The sequence below is a fragment of the Molossus molossus genome, unplaced genomic scaffold, assembly GCF_014108415.1.
Source record: "Molossus molossus isolate mMolMol1 unplaced genomic scaffold, mMolMol1.p scaffold_m16_p_13, whole genome shotgun sequence".
NCBI lineage: Eukaryota > Metazoa > Chordata > Mammalia > Chiroptera > Molossidae > Molossus > Molossus molossus.
Window position 1 is genome coordinate 26,839,306 of NW_023425348.1, and position 13,709 is coordinate 26,853,014.

Sequence of the window (13,709 nt, forward strand, 5' to 3'; positions counted from 1 at the left end):
CCTTTCCTTTCATCTCCCCACTTAACATGCCATGTCTTTCCCATCTTAAAAAAACAAAAAAAAACAAGCGAAAACCAAACCAAACAAAAAGAAACCACCTTTTCATGGCCCTCCATATACCTCTAACTGCCACCCTGCCTGCCCTTCCTCCTCTTTCCAGGGCTGTCTCCACTTTCCAAGTGCTCCGCGCACTGCCCTCCCTCCTGCTCTGATTATGACCGAGCCCCGGAGAGTTTTCCAGCTCTCACATTACACAGCTAACCCTTCCGAAGCATCTGGCATGTTCATCACCCACTTCTTGAAATGCTCTCCCAACTCGGCATCCAGGCCCTGGCTCCGGTCTCTGCCCACTCCTTCCCTGACTCCCTTTCTCTACCTGCCCCTTAAATTCTGGGGTTCCCCCAGCTCTGCCCTGAGTGCTCTTCCACCCTCACCCAACAGAATCTCCTGGGTCATCACAACCACAGCTCAGCTTCAACCACTGATCCATGACCCTCAAATCTACAACCGCCAGCCGTTGGCCCATGAGTCCTTCAAACTCAACATGTCTTCCTCACCCGAAAGGCTTACTCACCCAACCCCCGTATCCCCGCCTTGTCTAATTTCTGCCAAGCCAGAAACCTGGGGGTTTTCCAAAATCTCTTCCTCTCTCTTACCCCCCCAATCTAGTCAGTCAATTCTACCTCCAAAATATCTCTCCCAACTCTCCTCTCTATCCCCGTGCCCGTCTCCAAGTTGGCTATTAATAACCACAGTACAACCACAAGAACCATTTTAAAAGTGCATATGCTCTGCCATTGCACTAAATTCTCTCCATATATTCATTTGTTCCATATGCAATCACACGAGGCAGATATTAATCCCCCCAAATTTACAGATAAGAAGAGGTTTAGAAAAGGTAAATCACAGAGATCACAGAGGTAGGAAGAGACCGAGCCAGAATCTGACTCATTCCACAACAAAACCTGTGTTCATCCCCCACTTACAAGCCCTCGGTATCTCATATCCAAACCATTCATTCCAACAGTCTGTTCATCTATTTCTCCGACACTAGTCTCATTCCCATTTCCAAACCCACCCTGCAGACCACAACCAACCTTCCACACTACCCTGCAAGACTGTTCAAAAAGGAAAACCTAATCACATCACTCCTCTGCACAAAATGCCTCAATAATTAATTACAGGTTGAAACTGACATTCTGTCGCGTGGTGAAGCAGGTGCTGCCTTACCTATCCGGCAACATTTCATGCCAGCATCACCCCACCTTCCCTGGCAAACCTCTTGGAGTTTAAGCTCCAACAAGACCTAAGAACATATAGTTCCCGGACATGCTGGCTCTCTGGCCTCTAGGCCTTTGCTCACATTCATCCTCTGCCTAGAAAGAGGCATCTCACCATGTCCGCCTGAGCAATCCCTAGACATGCTTCATGGGAAGCTCCAGAGCTACCTTCTGAGGAAACCCTTGGCTGCAGCAGCCCAGCAGGCTTGAGCCCTCCTTCTCGAATGTCCCCACTCCATTGGCATCTATCTCAGTAGAGCAGTTATCACAGGAGAGGGCAATTATCTATTTCCACAGACTCTAAACTCCTCAAAGGTAAGGATCATGCCTTCTTATCTGGGTCTACCTAGCACACAACCCAGTGAGGGAGATCAAACATTTAATCAGTAAAAAAATCCACATGCGCTCCATGAAATATAAAATCTAGCCCTGGCCAGGTGGCTCAGTTAGTTGGAGCATTGTCGCATTCACCAAAAGGTTGTGGGTTCAATCCCCCGTCAGAACACATACCTAGGTTGCAGGTTCAACCCCCGGTGGGGCGTGTACAGAAGGCAACAGATTACTGTTTCTCTCTCATATCAATGTTTCTCTCTCTCTCTCTCCCCCTTCCTCTCGCTCTAAAAATCAATGAAAGCATATCCTTGGGTAAATATTTAAATATATATATATAATATAATTTACCCCTATATCACAACAGTACTAGTAATAGTAAGTAGGATATTGAGGATATCATGTCGCATTTATGATACTAAAATTTCTACCACTTGCTACTGGCATGACGCTGAGGAAATCCTTGACTCTGCTAGTTCAACAGCCTCACCTGTGAACGAGGAAGACGAACTGGATCGTCTCTCAGCAGCCTTCAGTTCTACAATCCCATGCAATGATGGCTCTGTGTTTCCATATACACACAGAACATGTCATTTCCCCCAAAGCCTCTTTCTTCCCAAGGTTGCCTTTTTTTAACCTATAAATGGCATCCTCATATGAGTCATCCTGAGAGAAATTTCATTTTTACTTTTGACCCTTCATCTCCTCTGCTGCCTACGTTTACTCAACTGCCCAGCTAGTTTTCTTAGTCCAAGAAAATAAAGGTGCTGTAACATGCTTACAAGATATATAAATATACATATGCTCATATACATGAATATGTACAAAGACACCTGTCATTAGGTTTCCTGTGTTTTATTGACAAGGGCTGTCAAGGATTATATACCACTTATTCTCTTTGATACTAAAATACGAGAAAAGGTGACAGCAGATGCCATTTTGTGTCCTTACAACAGCAAAGACTTCGACCCCAGCTTCCCTGCCCTCAGCCAGCCCTGGTTCTGGCTCTCCTTCCCAGTTGCTTAGATGTCCTGAATAGTCTCTTCATATCTCTAGCTTCAGCCTCTTCTCTGTTCAATCCACACCGTATTTATTATCTGTCTTCTTCTACTAGATTTCAAGCACCAGGGGGTGGAGAGTTTTATTGTTAATCCACATGCTGCACCCCCAGTGCCGAGGGTGCAATGAGCCACACAAGGCCTGCAGGAAATAATGGTGGAGGAAATTAAGGAACTTTACAGATGGGTTCCTGCAGCTCAACTCTGATCTTATCACTCTCCCTCTCTCCCCAAAAACACACCTCTGTGACCCCAGGCACGTTACTAGGCTTCTCTGAGTCTCTCTCCTCTGTAAAATGGGCAGACTTCATGTCTGCCTCACAGGACTGCATATGGAGTGAATTCAAACTTATTCCTCACCTTCAGAGGATGTACACTACAACTGAAATATAAATCCAGAGTTCAACAGTAAAAGTTTTATTTTATTTATTTATTTTGTGTTAATCCTAACCTGAGGATTTTTTCCCACTAATTCTTTTAGATATAGTGAGAGGGAGGGAGAGAGGGAGACAGAGAGAGAGAGAGAGAGAGAGAGAGAGAGAAAGAGAAACATCAATGTGAGAGAGACACATCAATTGGTTGCCTCCTACACGACCCCAACCTGGACTGGGGACGAAACTTGCAACCCAAGTACGTGCCCTTGACCGGGAATTGAACCCGCAACCCTTCAGTCTGCAGGCCAACATTCTAACCACTGAGCGAAACCATCCAGGGAAGTAAAATATTTTAAACAGTAAAGATAGATCACTGAAGGTCCACATAAGATGAATTGCCAAATAATCATAATAAGTGATGAACAATCCAAGGAAAGAGCGATCATGTGGGTTGAACTGGGCCGTCATTCACTCAACAAAAATGGACTGAAAACCTATTATAATCAGACATCCTGACAGAGGCTGGAGGCAAGAGAGTAAAAAGGACAGTACTCACCCTCGGGATGACTGATCTGAAAGGCTTAATGAACAAGCAAATTCAAATAAAAGTCAACATTTTTTAATAAAATGAAAAAATTCTATTAAATTAAAAATGCGCCCTGGCTGGTGTGGCGCAATGGTCAGTGTCAGCCCAAACACCGAAGGGTTGTAGGTTCAATTCCCAGTCAAGGGCATGTACCTAGGTTGCAGGTTTGATCCCCGCCCTGGTCAGGGCACATGCGGGAAGCAACCAGTCAATGTGTCTCTCACATCGATGTCTCTCCCTCCCTCCCTCTTTCCCTTCCACTCTCTCTCAAAAAAAAAAAGAAAAGAAAAAAATCAATGAAAAAAATATCCTCGGGTGAGGATTTTTAAAAAAAATGTATTTGCAGAGGAGAATAATGTTTTTGGATGAATAATAAAAGAAATGGGGTCTCATCAGGCATGAAAACTACTAAATTCTCTTTTCATAAGTATATTCAGACGCTGAGATCCTTCCCTAAAGTGGTTTTAAAAATTCCCTCATCGTTTTACCAATCTCAAAAGCCCTCAAAAATAGGCAGGAAGTTTTTACAAAGGAGGCAGTTCCCTCCCTGCTATAGTTTTTAATTTCTTCTGAACTTCTGAGTTATTTGCAAAAAGATGAAAATGAAGCAGAAAAAGAAAAAGGAAAGAGTACAAAAAGTATTTAGGAATTAGAGAAAAATCGGGGAATAAATAGTATAATTCTGAAGTTCCTACATACCTAAGAAAGTCACAAATTATAGTGAAATAGTCTATTAACACCACAGCACAAACATTAAAAATAAGGCACCCGCCAATAAAGAGAAAACCAATAATCCCATATGCTGATTTTTCCAAATAAGCATAGAGTAAAAAGCCATGCAAGGGCTAAAAATGAAACACAGGATCATTGTGTTTCCAGCACAAGTGCTAGCGAAAGAACTTACCAACTTTCTCCCTGATGGTGCCGCCGGCCTCCACCGTCAAAGCAGACGCTTCATGCCTCCCAGAGTAGAGCGAAAAGTCTGGGAAAAAGTAGTTGGGGTCTTCCAGAATCTGGATGGCACTGCTGGGACTGTAGCAGGCAGGAGGGGGACCTGCGAGGGGGAAGAGCGAAGGGTCTATCAGCGCCAAGTTCTCCCCTCCTCCCCGTGTGACTCACAAGCGCCCATAAGGCATTCTCCCACATTTCCACGCGCGGTGGGCGCTCTGCCTTTTTGATTCATAAAATTCCAAAGTTACTATTCAGAATTACCATTAGTTCAGCCACCCACCAAAATGACCCACGAAGTCAAAATAACAATCTTCGAAACACACTGAGCGGAGGCACAGACACTTTCATACAACCCACACAGCAGCAGCACCACCACCACCACCAAGAACCAAGTCCTCCCGGACACTGGGTAAGTCACAAAGTTGCAAACAGGCAAGGAGGGGGACAGGAAACAGAGTGAAGAGGCCAGAAAAGGCACACGCAGATGGGAAGAGCCGCTAACTCACCGAATGCATGAAAGATACCGAGAGGGGTGGTCACTCCGCCAGACCACGTGCTGGCAGGATTGTGCCCCAGCCGAGCAAAGGCACTCAGCCCTACGCTAAGGTTTCTGGAGCCTCATGTGGCAGCGTGGAGCCAGGCTCATGGGTCCTGGCCCTCTGCCAACCACTGGCCTTTCAGCTCCAGTTTATCTGCTTCGCACACGAACCAGAGTGTGCTTCCTGCTCTGAACGTGACACTGTGTTCACTCCACAGTCACTGCACACGAGATACCACACGGCAACACTGATACCACACACACAACATCGTGGGGACGCTCAGCAGGACGGGTCTGGCGGTCTTCTGTCCCTGCACTGATTGCTCTGTGTGGGCACCCAGTTTAAAGCTCTTCTTGGCAAAGTCACTTCGTTTACTCTGGGGAAACAGCCATGCTATCTTTTAAAATTAAAGTCCTTGCCTAAAAGATAATTCCATTACAAGAAAAATAATGCTTCTCAGCAGTCACTTCAAACTGGTCCTTTGAAATGTCTTGCTAGGTTTGTTATCTACCCATTTCCCACAAGGCCAACGCTGGTAGTAAATAACTAATTATTCTGAGGCCACAGATGGGAATTTACTCATCATCTTTCTGAGTTCCTTTACCTCATGAAATATTTGTATGTGTGCTCACATGTATCATTGGCATGTTTGGACTAGAGAGAGAAAAGAGTTTTACACCTAGAATATTTATCCTACAAAAATAAATGATGTCATTGTGACTTTCATCTTAAAGATGAGTATAAACCAACTGTGAATGACATAGTATATGACGGTTAGCCCAAACGGGGGAAAAGGGGGGGGGGCATCTGTAATATTTTCAACAATAAAGATAAAATAAAATAAAAGTACAGTTCTAATGCGTACGGCTAGCATCTGTCAGAGTTCTCTTTTTGGCCAACCTGCGAGGACTACCCTGGAAAGAAACTCAGTCTCTTTCTGGGCCTTGTCCTCTACGTCTATAAATCTAAAAGTCTAGGGCTAAATTAGGAATTACAGTGGCCTAGATCCAAAGGCAGATCCTGACCTGGCTTCTACTTCAGGCAGATGGAAAATGTTGGTGGAAAACTGGAGAGGGGCAAGGTACAACTTGGCCATACGTTAGCTCTCCGGGTACGTGGCCCGTGCAGTTACCCTTACAAAGCTCCTCCCATGACTCAGGTGTGCAGCCAAAGCGAGAAGCCCTGTGCCAGCGGAGAACAGCACACACAGGCGAAACAAGATGCAGAGCACATTTTGGCACTCAAGTCCACTCCCCACCGCATCATTGCACTTCAAGAAGAGGAAGTGTGATTTTTTTTTTTTTACCATAGATCTGGGTCAGGAATGGCATGTACCTGCACATTGCAACTCTGGGCAATACTAGTCACACGACTAAGAATTCTAAGTGGTGACAGAGCACAAACTGCTAATAAAATTGAGACCTAAAGAGAGTATGAGTGTGTGTGTGTGTGTGTACACAGATGTACACTTTTAATACGGAGCCCAGTTAAGAACGTAGTGCTAGGCCACTCCCAGCCACGACAATGTACCCTGGTTCTCCACACCCCGAGCAAGAGCCTGGGGAAACCACTCCCACCCACCAGCTGCCCCTGTGAGCCTTACTCAGGCCCAGGGATTAGAAATGGTATGGTTCCTTTTTTTTTAAATCCTCACCCGAGGACATGCTTAGAGAGCTGAAGAGGGAGAGACAGAGAGAGATAGAAATGTGAGAGAAAAACATCAATGGCTTGCCTTCCATTCGTGATCCAACTTGGGATCGAACCCACAACCCAGGCTTATGCTCTGACCAGGAATCAAGCCGGCACCCTTTCAGTTATGATGTTCAACCGACTGAACCACTCTGGCCGGCCGGGCAATGCTCTTCAAAGGAGTCCATGGCCACTCGGACTCTGCTGGCTCAACAGTGTGTAATACATGCATGTGTTGTCTCTGGGGACTTCATAAAGACTATTTCCATGTAAGCTCCTCTGAACTTAGTAACCTGCAGTCGCCTGTTTCTTCAAACCAGCACCTTGTCTAAGGATGATGGCTCCCACAGCTTCAGTCTGCGTGGGGAGAGTGGCAAAAGCAATGGACCACAAGCTAAGACAGCAGAGAGTCAGCGCTCTGTGGGGTCTCCCCGAGGAAGGGGCGCGTGCCCCAGGGTCCAGCCCTGCAGGAAAGCTGAGATCTGTAGGTACTGCACTTAACATAGGGGAAAATTCGGAAATTCTAGTTGGAGGGTTCAACATTCCTGACCTATACTGACGATGACCCTTGTCACCCAGAATGGTTCCTTTTTCTTTATAAAATCCGTATGTCACTTGTCAACAAGAAGAATCTTTGCTTCTCTCTGAGCGTAACTGCTTCTGGCTTGCTTCTAAAGCACGGAAGACTTCCTTCCCCTTACGGTCTCATGCTGTTACTTTCTTTGTTAAGTGTCCAGAGGCCTTTAGGTAATGTGACCCTGAACGAGACTTTATTTTCCTTACTCAACAGTAGCAGTAACAAAGGGCCTCACTGTTGCAGAAAAAATGAATTAAGGCAAAACGCAGTGAGTTTTCTGGGGGTATCAAGGGGCACAACATGAACCCTGGTGACCTGCTCATCGGCTTCACCTCCACCATAACTGGTTACTTCCCTAAAAGCAGATCCTGAATCTGAACAGGCCAACATAACAGTCTCAGAAGTCTCCTTTTGGTGTGTTTACACCTAAACTGTCATCCAACACTATCATCCGATGGCCGGGAAGTCACCTGTCCTCAAGTTCCACTGCCAGCATCCCACTGGCTTGCATGTAACCATTCTGGCTAGAGCTTCAGGTTCCAATTTTGTTTGGTTTTCAAGACTGACGCCTCCTTTAGATGTCATCAGTCTGTCTCGCTGGTGTCCCATGATCATGTCACCCTCGTTCTCCAAATCCCAGCTCAGAATGTCCTCCTCTAGCTTCACAGTCCCCTCCACAGCTACTGTAAAGTTCTCTCCAGCCCATTTATCTCTTCAGTGTGCCATTACTCCTCTCCCTACATGGCCCTTCCTTCCCTCATCTGCCACAGCAGTTATGATCAGAAGCACACAACTTAGCACTTAAACATCTGCCTTGTCCTCTGCAGTAATCACTTCATGCAGGCTGGTGCTGCGGTCCTGGGAAAGCTTGAAGACAGGCACTGCGTGCACCTGCTGCTTTCTGCAGGCAGTGCACGGGGTGTATGCTCTCTTACTATTTGCTTCCTGACTGACAGAGAACATGGCATTGACCTCTGGGATGGTCTCACTACAAGCAAGTGGAAAGACAAGGTCAAGGATCCCTCCAAAACCTCTCTGAGAGCTCCCACCAATGATTCCTTGCACCATGCGGTGAGTTCCCTGAGATGAAGTGAACTTGCTCTCCCCTTTGCAGCGGACAGAGGTCTGCAGGCCACAGGCCCATGTCGTGCCCCTTGACACCCCCAGAAAACTCACTTCCTTTTGCCTTAATTCATACAAAACACCCCAGGTGTTATTTCACCAACATACACAACATTTGCCCAACTCCATGTAAACCCAAACCTCCTAACATGGTTACAATTTCACTTTCTAGATTAGAATAACCTCCTACGACTTTAAAACAGAGATTTCGACCACAGCAAAGAAAAAAGGTTCTGCAGCTTCTCCTTCCCTTTCAAAGAACTAAAGAATTTGCTAAGTGTGCCAACAGCCTCAAAATTAAATATAAGCACCAAGCCTTCTGATTCTGGCAGGTTTTTCTGGGGACTGGAATGCTCTGCTCAGGGAGACAGATGCCCTACAAGCAAGGTCTAGGAGGGGCCTGGAGAATCCATGACTGGTACCTGAAAAATAAGGGCTGGTCTGTTCCCAAGCCCTCACGTGAAACCAAGCTAGCTCCTGTGTGTCAGCCGATGCCCACTCCAGGAAGCTGAGGCCCGAGAACACAGACAGGTCAGGTCATGGCGCCCTCCTCCATGAACACCTGCATGCAGCCAGCATATTTTAAGAAAGGCAACAGGAAGCTCCACCACTAAACTGAGAGCACACGCTGGAATATGCTTCCTCACTCCCTTGCCCCAAGGAACCAATATTTGAAACCCAAGATGGGGATGGGCAGGGGAGTGAGTGGGGGAGGGTTTCCAAGATTCCCACCCCCTACATGGTACGATCTTCCTGGACACCACACCTGAATTCTGATCCTTGGGCCAATCCATCTAGTGTAGGAAACAAGTAAAATAAACACACCAACACCTCTTCAGGCTCTCTCAGAGCAGAATGCTGACTCTCCCGGTGTCTCCTGGTGGACAGCTTTATCTGAAGTTGTGTGAAGCTCAACTGTGTAAGGCTTACACATCTCTGAGATGCTATCAATGTGAATCAAAATGCAGAACGTATGCTTAACCTTTAAAGGAAGAACAGTTCAACAGGGCACTGTATGCTAGGAACTACGAATACAAAGGAATGAGTAAGACTGTTGTTGGCCTTCGGATGTTTAGATTGGGTTCTGCGGACCAACGTGCGCCCAAGTTTCAATGCGGAGTAAGCGCTCTGTTAGAGGGTCACGATGCTTTGGAGGCCCAGCAGTAGTGATTCATTACCACCTGTTGAATGAGGGAGGTGATATGGAGCTGAAATGACAAGGAAAAAGAGACACGTGAGCTGAACTGGAGGATGTATGCTAACCTGCTGTGGGCGAGGGGAGGGTGCTGGTGGAAGGATCAGCCCAGCATGGTGAGGGAGAAGCATAGGAACTGAGTCATGAGAGTGTTTCATCTCCTGAAGGAAGGGAGAGTTCAGTGTAGCTTGGATATGGGTAAGGAGGAGGATGAATCCAGTATTTAAGGGAGCCTTTAAGAAGCATTGGTCTGGCCAGTGTGGCTGAGCGTCGACCCATGAACCAAGAGGTCGCCAGTTCAATTCCCGGTCAGGACACATGCCCAGGTTGTGAGCCTGATCCCCAGTGGGGGGCGTGCAGGAGGCAGCCAGTCGATGTTCTCTCTCATCGATGTTTCTTTCTCTCTCCCTCTCCCTTCCTCTCTCTCTAAAATCAATAAAGGAAAAAAAAAAAAAAAAAAAGAAGCATTAGTGGTACATTATTTTCATAACACTCTTATAGAACTGGAAAATAATTTAGAAATTAGGTAGTCCAACTTCCAACTACTACCTACCACATTCCTGATAGTCCATTACCTCTAAATACTTCTGGTGTTAGGAAACCCTGCACTCGCTGAGTAAGCCTTGGGGTGGGTTCTGCCTCTCGTTACAGAAGCCAAAACGTCCCTCCCTGTTCCAGCAGTCAGGACGACCTGGGCTCAGTCAGCTGGGTGTTCCACCTGAAGACACTGAATCTTGAGGAAATGACACAGACAAAGGGTGCTGATGCATTGTCTGTGGTAACACTGTGACCAGGAGTCCAGGCCAGCAACGATGTTCACGGTGACCCCGTCCTCACAACAGAGTGGCCTACCCGAGCCGGGCTCCCAGTGCATCTTCACACAGGTTCCTGCCCATTTCCTGGGCCTTCCCATTAATTTCTGAGCCGCCCAATAACCTCCCAACGAATTCCTGCTTTGCTTAAGTTAACCAAAGTCACTCTGTGCTGCTTACAATCAAGAACTTGTGACAGATATACTTACATTTAAAAAGTATTACATTTGCCCTGGCCGGTTTGGCTCAGCGGTTAGAGCGTCGGCCTGCGGTCCTGAGAGACCCGGGTTCGGTTCCCGCTAAGGGCATGTACCTTGGTTGCAGTTTGTCCCCGGCCCTGGTTGGTCGTGCGGGTGGCAGCCACTCGATGTGTCCCTTCACGTCGATGTTTCTCACTCTCTCTCCCTTCCTCTCTCTCCCTCCCATTCTATCTGTACCAAAAATGGAAAAAATATCCTCGGGTGAGGATAAAAAATAAAAAAAAAAATAAAAAGTATTACATTTTCTTATTCCCATGCTAAGAACACAGCATTGTTTTTGTGTTAAGCACTACATGACAGCAGCACAATCTGCCTTGAATTATAGTAACTCATGTCTATTGCCTTTGCACAAACCCTAGGGAAATCCTGGCAGCTGTCCCAAAGTTTCCTCCATCTGGAAGGCCTTTCTCCCCTTATGAGGGAAGGAAACTCTTGCTTTGGCACACACTAAATGCTGAGACACATACGCTGTCTCTGATCATCCTCTGAAGCTCTGCTCTAGCACCACTTCCTCCAGGAAGTCCTCTACCCTTCCTCCCCTAATATATATACCACTCCCCTTCCAATAGGCCACTCATCTGGCTCCCCCCTTATTCTATGCATATCTATGCCAAATATATTAAACTGCCTATGTCTTTAGGTTTTTTCCTTCCCCACATTAAGTTGATTATCAGCAAGGACCATGTCTTATTCATCTTTGTATTCCAGTTTCTAGCAGAAATAAGACCATAATTAATGTTCACAATGATTCAATGAATCATGTGTGCTGAGGTTCACAGTACTTAGCAGTTTCTAGCACAAAATGGGCATGCAATAAATATTTATCAATGGAGCTAAGATACATTTTTAAATAACCAGTTATAAACATAACCTTAATTCTACAGAGCTTAAATCAAAGATGAGTTTGTCTCTTTCAAATTTCTCAGGAGGCCAAGGCTGGTAAAAGCTCCTGGGGGGTGGAGGTGGGGGCCATCTAGTGCTAAAACAGGTTAATTACAAGTGGACGACCATCGGGTTCCTGCAGGGGCTTTTGCACATGATGTTAAAAGTAACCTCACAGGGATTTTGTTGCTTAACACAAACTCACATTTACAGAAATGTGCTGTTTTGTCATACTCAGCCTGCACAACTCTACCCAGGGCTGTGCCCTCCATGTAGCTTGGCTCCTGCTTCCTTCCCAGGTCTGGGAGCAGGAGCGGAGCCTGGAGACCTGGGGGGGAGGGGGGCATGCACTCCTTCCCATGAAACAAAAAGAGTCTTATCAGTCCCACCAATCGCAGAGTCATGGGGAATACACAGAGTATCCATAATAAAAAAACTGATCTACAAAGAGGTAATTTTTAAACTTGGATCTTAACATGACATCCAAAAGTTACTTAATATCTTGACTCAAATTATACATAATAATATCAAAATTCATATTTCATGTTGATATATTTGGTAATTAAATTACCCAGAACTGGAAGTACCTACACACCAGATACTCTTTTCCTCGGGTAAGTTTTCTTAAAGCCACTTTATTGAGGTATGATTGACATGTAACAAGCGGTACAGATTTAATGTACACAACTCGATGAGTCTGGGGGTAAAAGTATTAACTAGTGAACTCATCGCCACCAGCAAGACCACAGACATATCCATCACCTCCCAAGGTTTCCTCCCACCCTGCTCATTATTTGTGTGTGTTTGTGGTAAAAACACTTAATGTAAGACCTACCTTCTTAGCAAATTTTAAGTATACAATAATCAAGTATTGTTAGCTATAGCACTGTGCTGTATAGGAGATCTCTAAGAATCATTCACTCAGATAAGTTTTAATAAATAAGCCCTATATTGATTAAATAACTGAAATTTAAATAATCTTTAAACCTATTTGCTTATACCTATCTCAGGACCAAACAGGTACTGTTTTGGGTGATGTTCACACGGAGAAAGAAAAAGAATTATTAGTGTGTAAGCTCCATTGCTTAAACATGTTTCTACCATTGTATGCAGACAGCAAGTACTTAATATTTTTTGAGCAAAGGAAAACAAACTGGATGAAAAGCCTTGAGATAAACCCAGGACATAAAGTGACAACGTGAATGCGTAGTTACGCCCCGCCAGGCCCCACTCTCGCCCACACTGAGGGAGGAGCAGGTCAGCCACTCTGGCCTGCCCCGACTCCTCCAGCTTTCCGGGTCCCATCAGCGCCTGTTGTCACAGCTAAGTGACAGCGCCATGCCTGTCAGGCAGCAGCGTTTCTCAGGGACTCTCAAGACACAAGTAGGTTTCTTCTCATCACACTCATCCACTTCCTAAGTCAATATCGGCTCCTAAATAAACTACATCATTTAAAGCAACCAATATGCCCCAAGAAACTAAACATCCTATTAGCAGCAAGAGTATATAATCAATAATAGCAGGAGCTACCCTTTACTGAGGGCCTAGAAAGCGCAGGGATGATATGAAGTATCGTTAGTTATCACCCCTATTCCCAGTTTGCGGACACGGATGCATTCCCAGTTTGTGGACACGGATGCATTCCCAGTTTGTGGACACGGATGCATTCCCAGTTTGTGGATGAGGAATGCTCAGAGTCACAGTACTAGCCAGCAGCACAGCCCCTCCAACACGGCTCTTTCTACTGTGCCTTCCAAAGAGCCCTCCAGCACCCCTCAGTTACACCTAAATCCTCTTCCCCTGCCTAATCTCTTACATTAATATTAGGAGAGTTTTAATGCAATGCTCTTGCTAGTGGATAACGGGGAAGGAGACTGGCAACGTTTCCTTCCCTGCATAAACAAGGCAGAGAAAAAGCCACAACTATTTAATTTGTGTCATTTCTCATAAAAACTTAGACTAATAATAGCACACTCCCTGCCAATCACCAAACCAGAACACCAAGGCAAACCCCTCCTCAGCCCTTCCATGTGGCTGCCTATTATTTTCACGAC

At 45.8% G+C, this 13,709-nt stretch overlaps 1 protein-coding gene across 3 annotated transcripts in view; it reads right to left on the bottom strand.

Annotated features, from left to right (window-relative positions):
* AMOTL1 (angiomotin like 1) overlaps nucleotides 1–13,709 on the bottom strand; it is a 160,305-nt gene that overhangs the window by 68,869 nt on the left and 77,727 nt on the right. For all 3 annotated transcript variants that reach the window (XM_036258977.1, XM_036258978.1, XM_036258979.1), the window contains one exon: nucleotides 4,533–4,682. In XM_036258977.1, coding sequence (XP_036114870.1) covers nucleotides 4,533–4,682 — 150 coding nt within the window. The remainder of the gene's footprint in view (nucleotides 1–4,532; nucleotides 4,683–13,709) is intronic.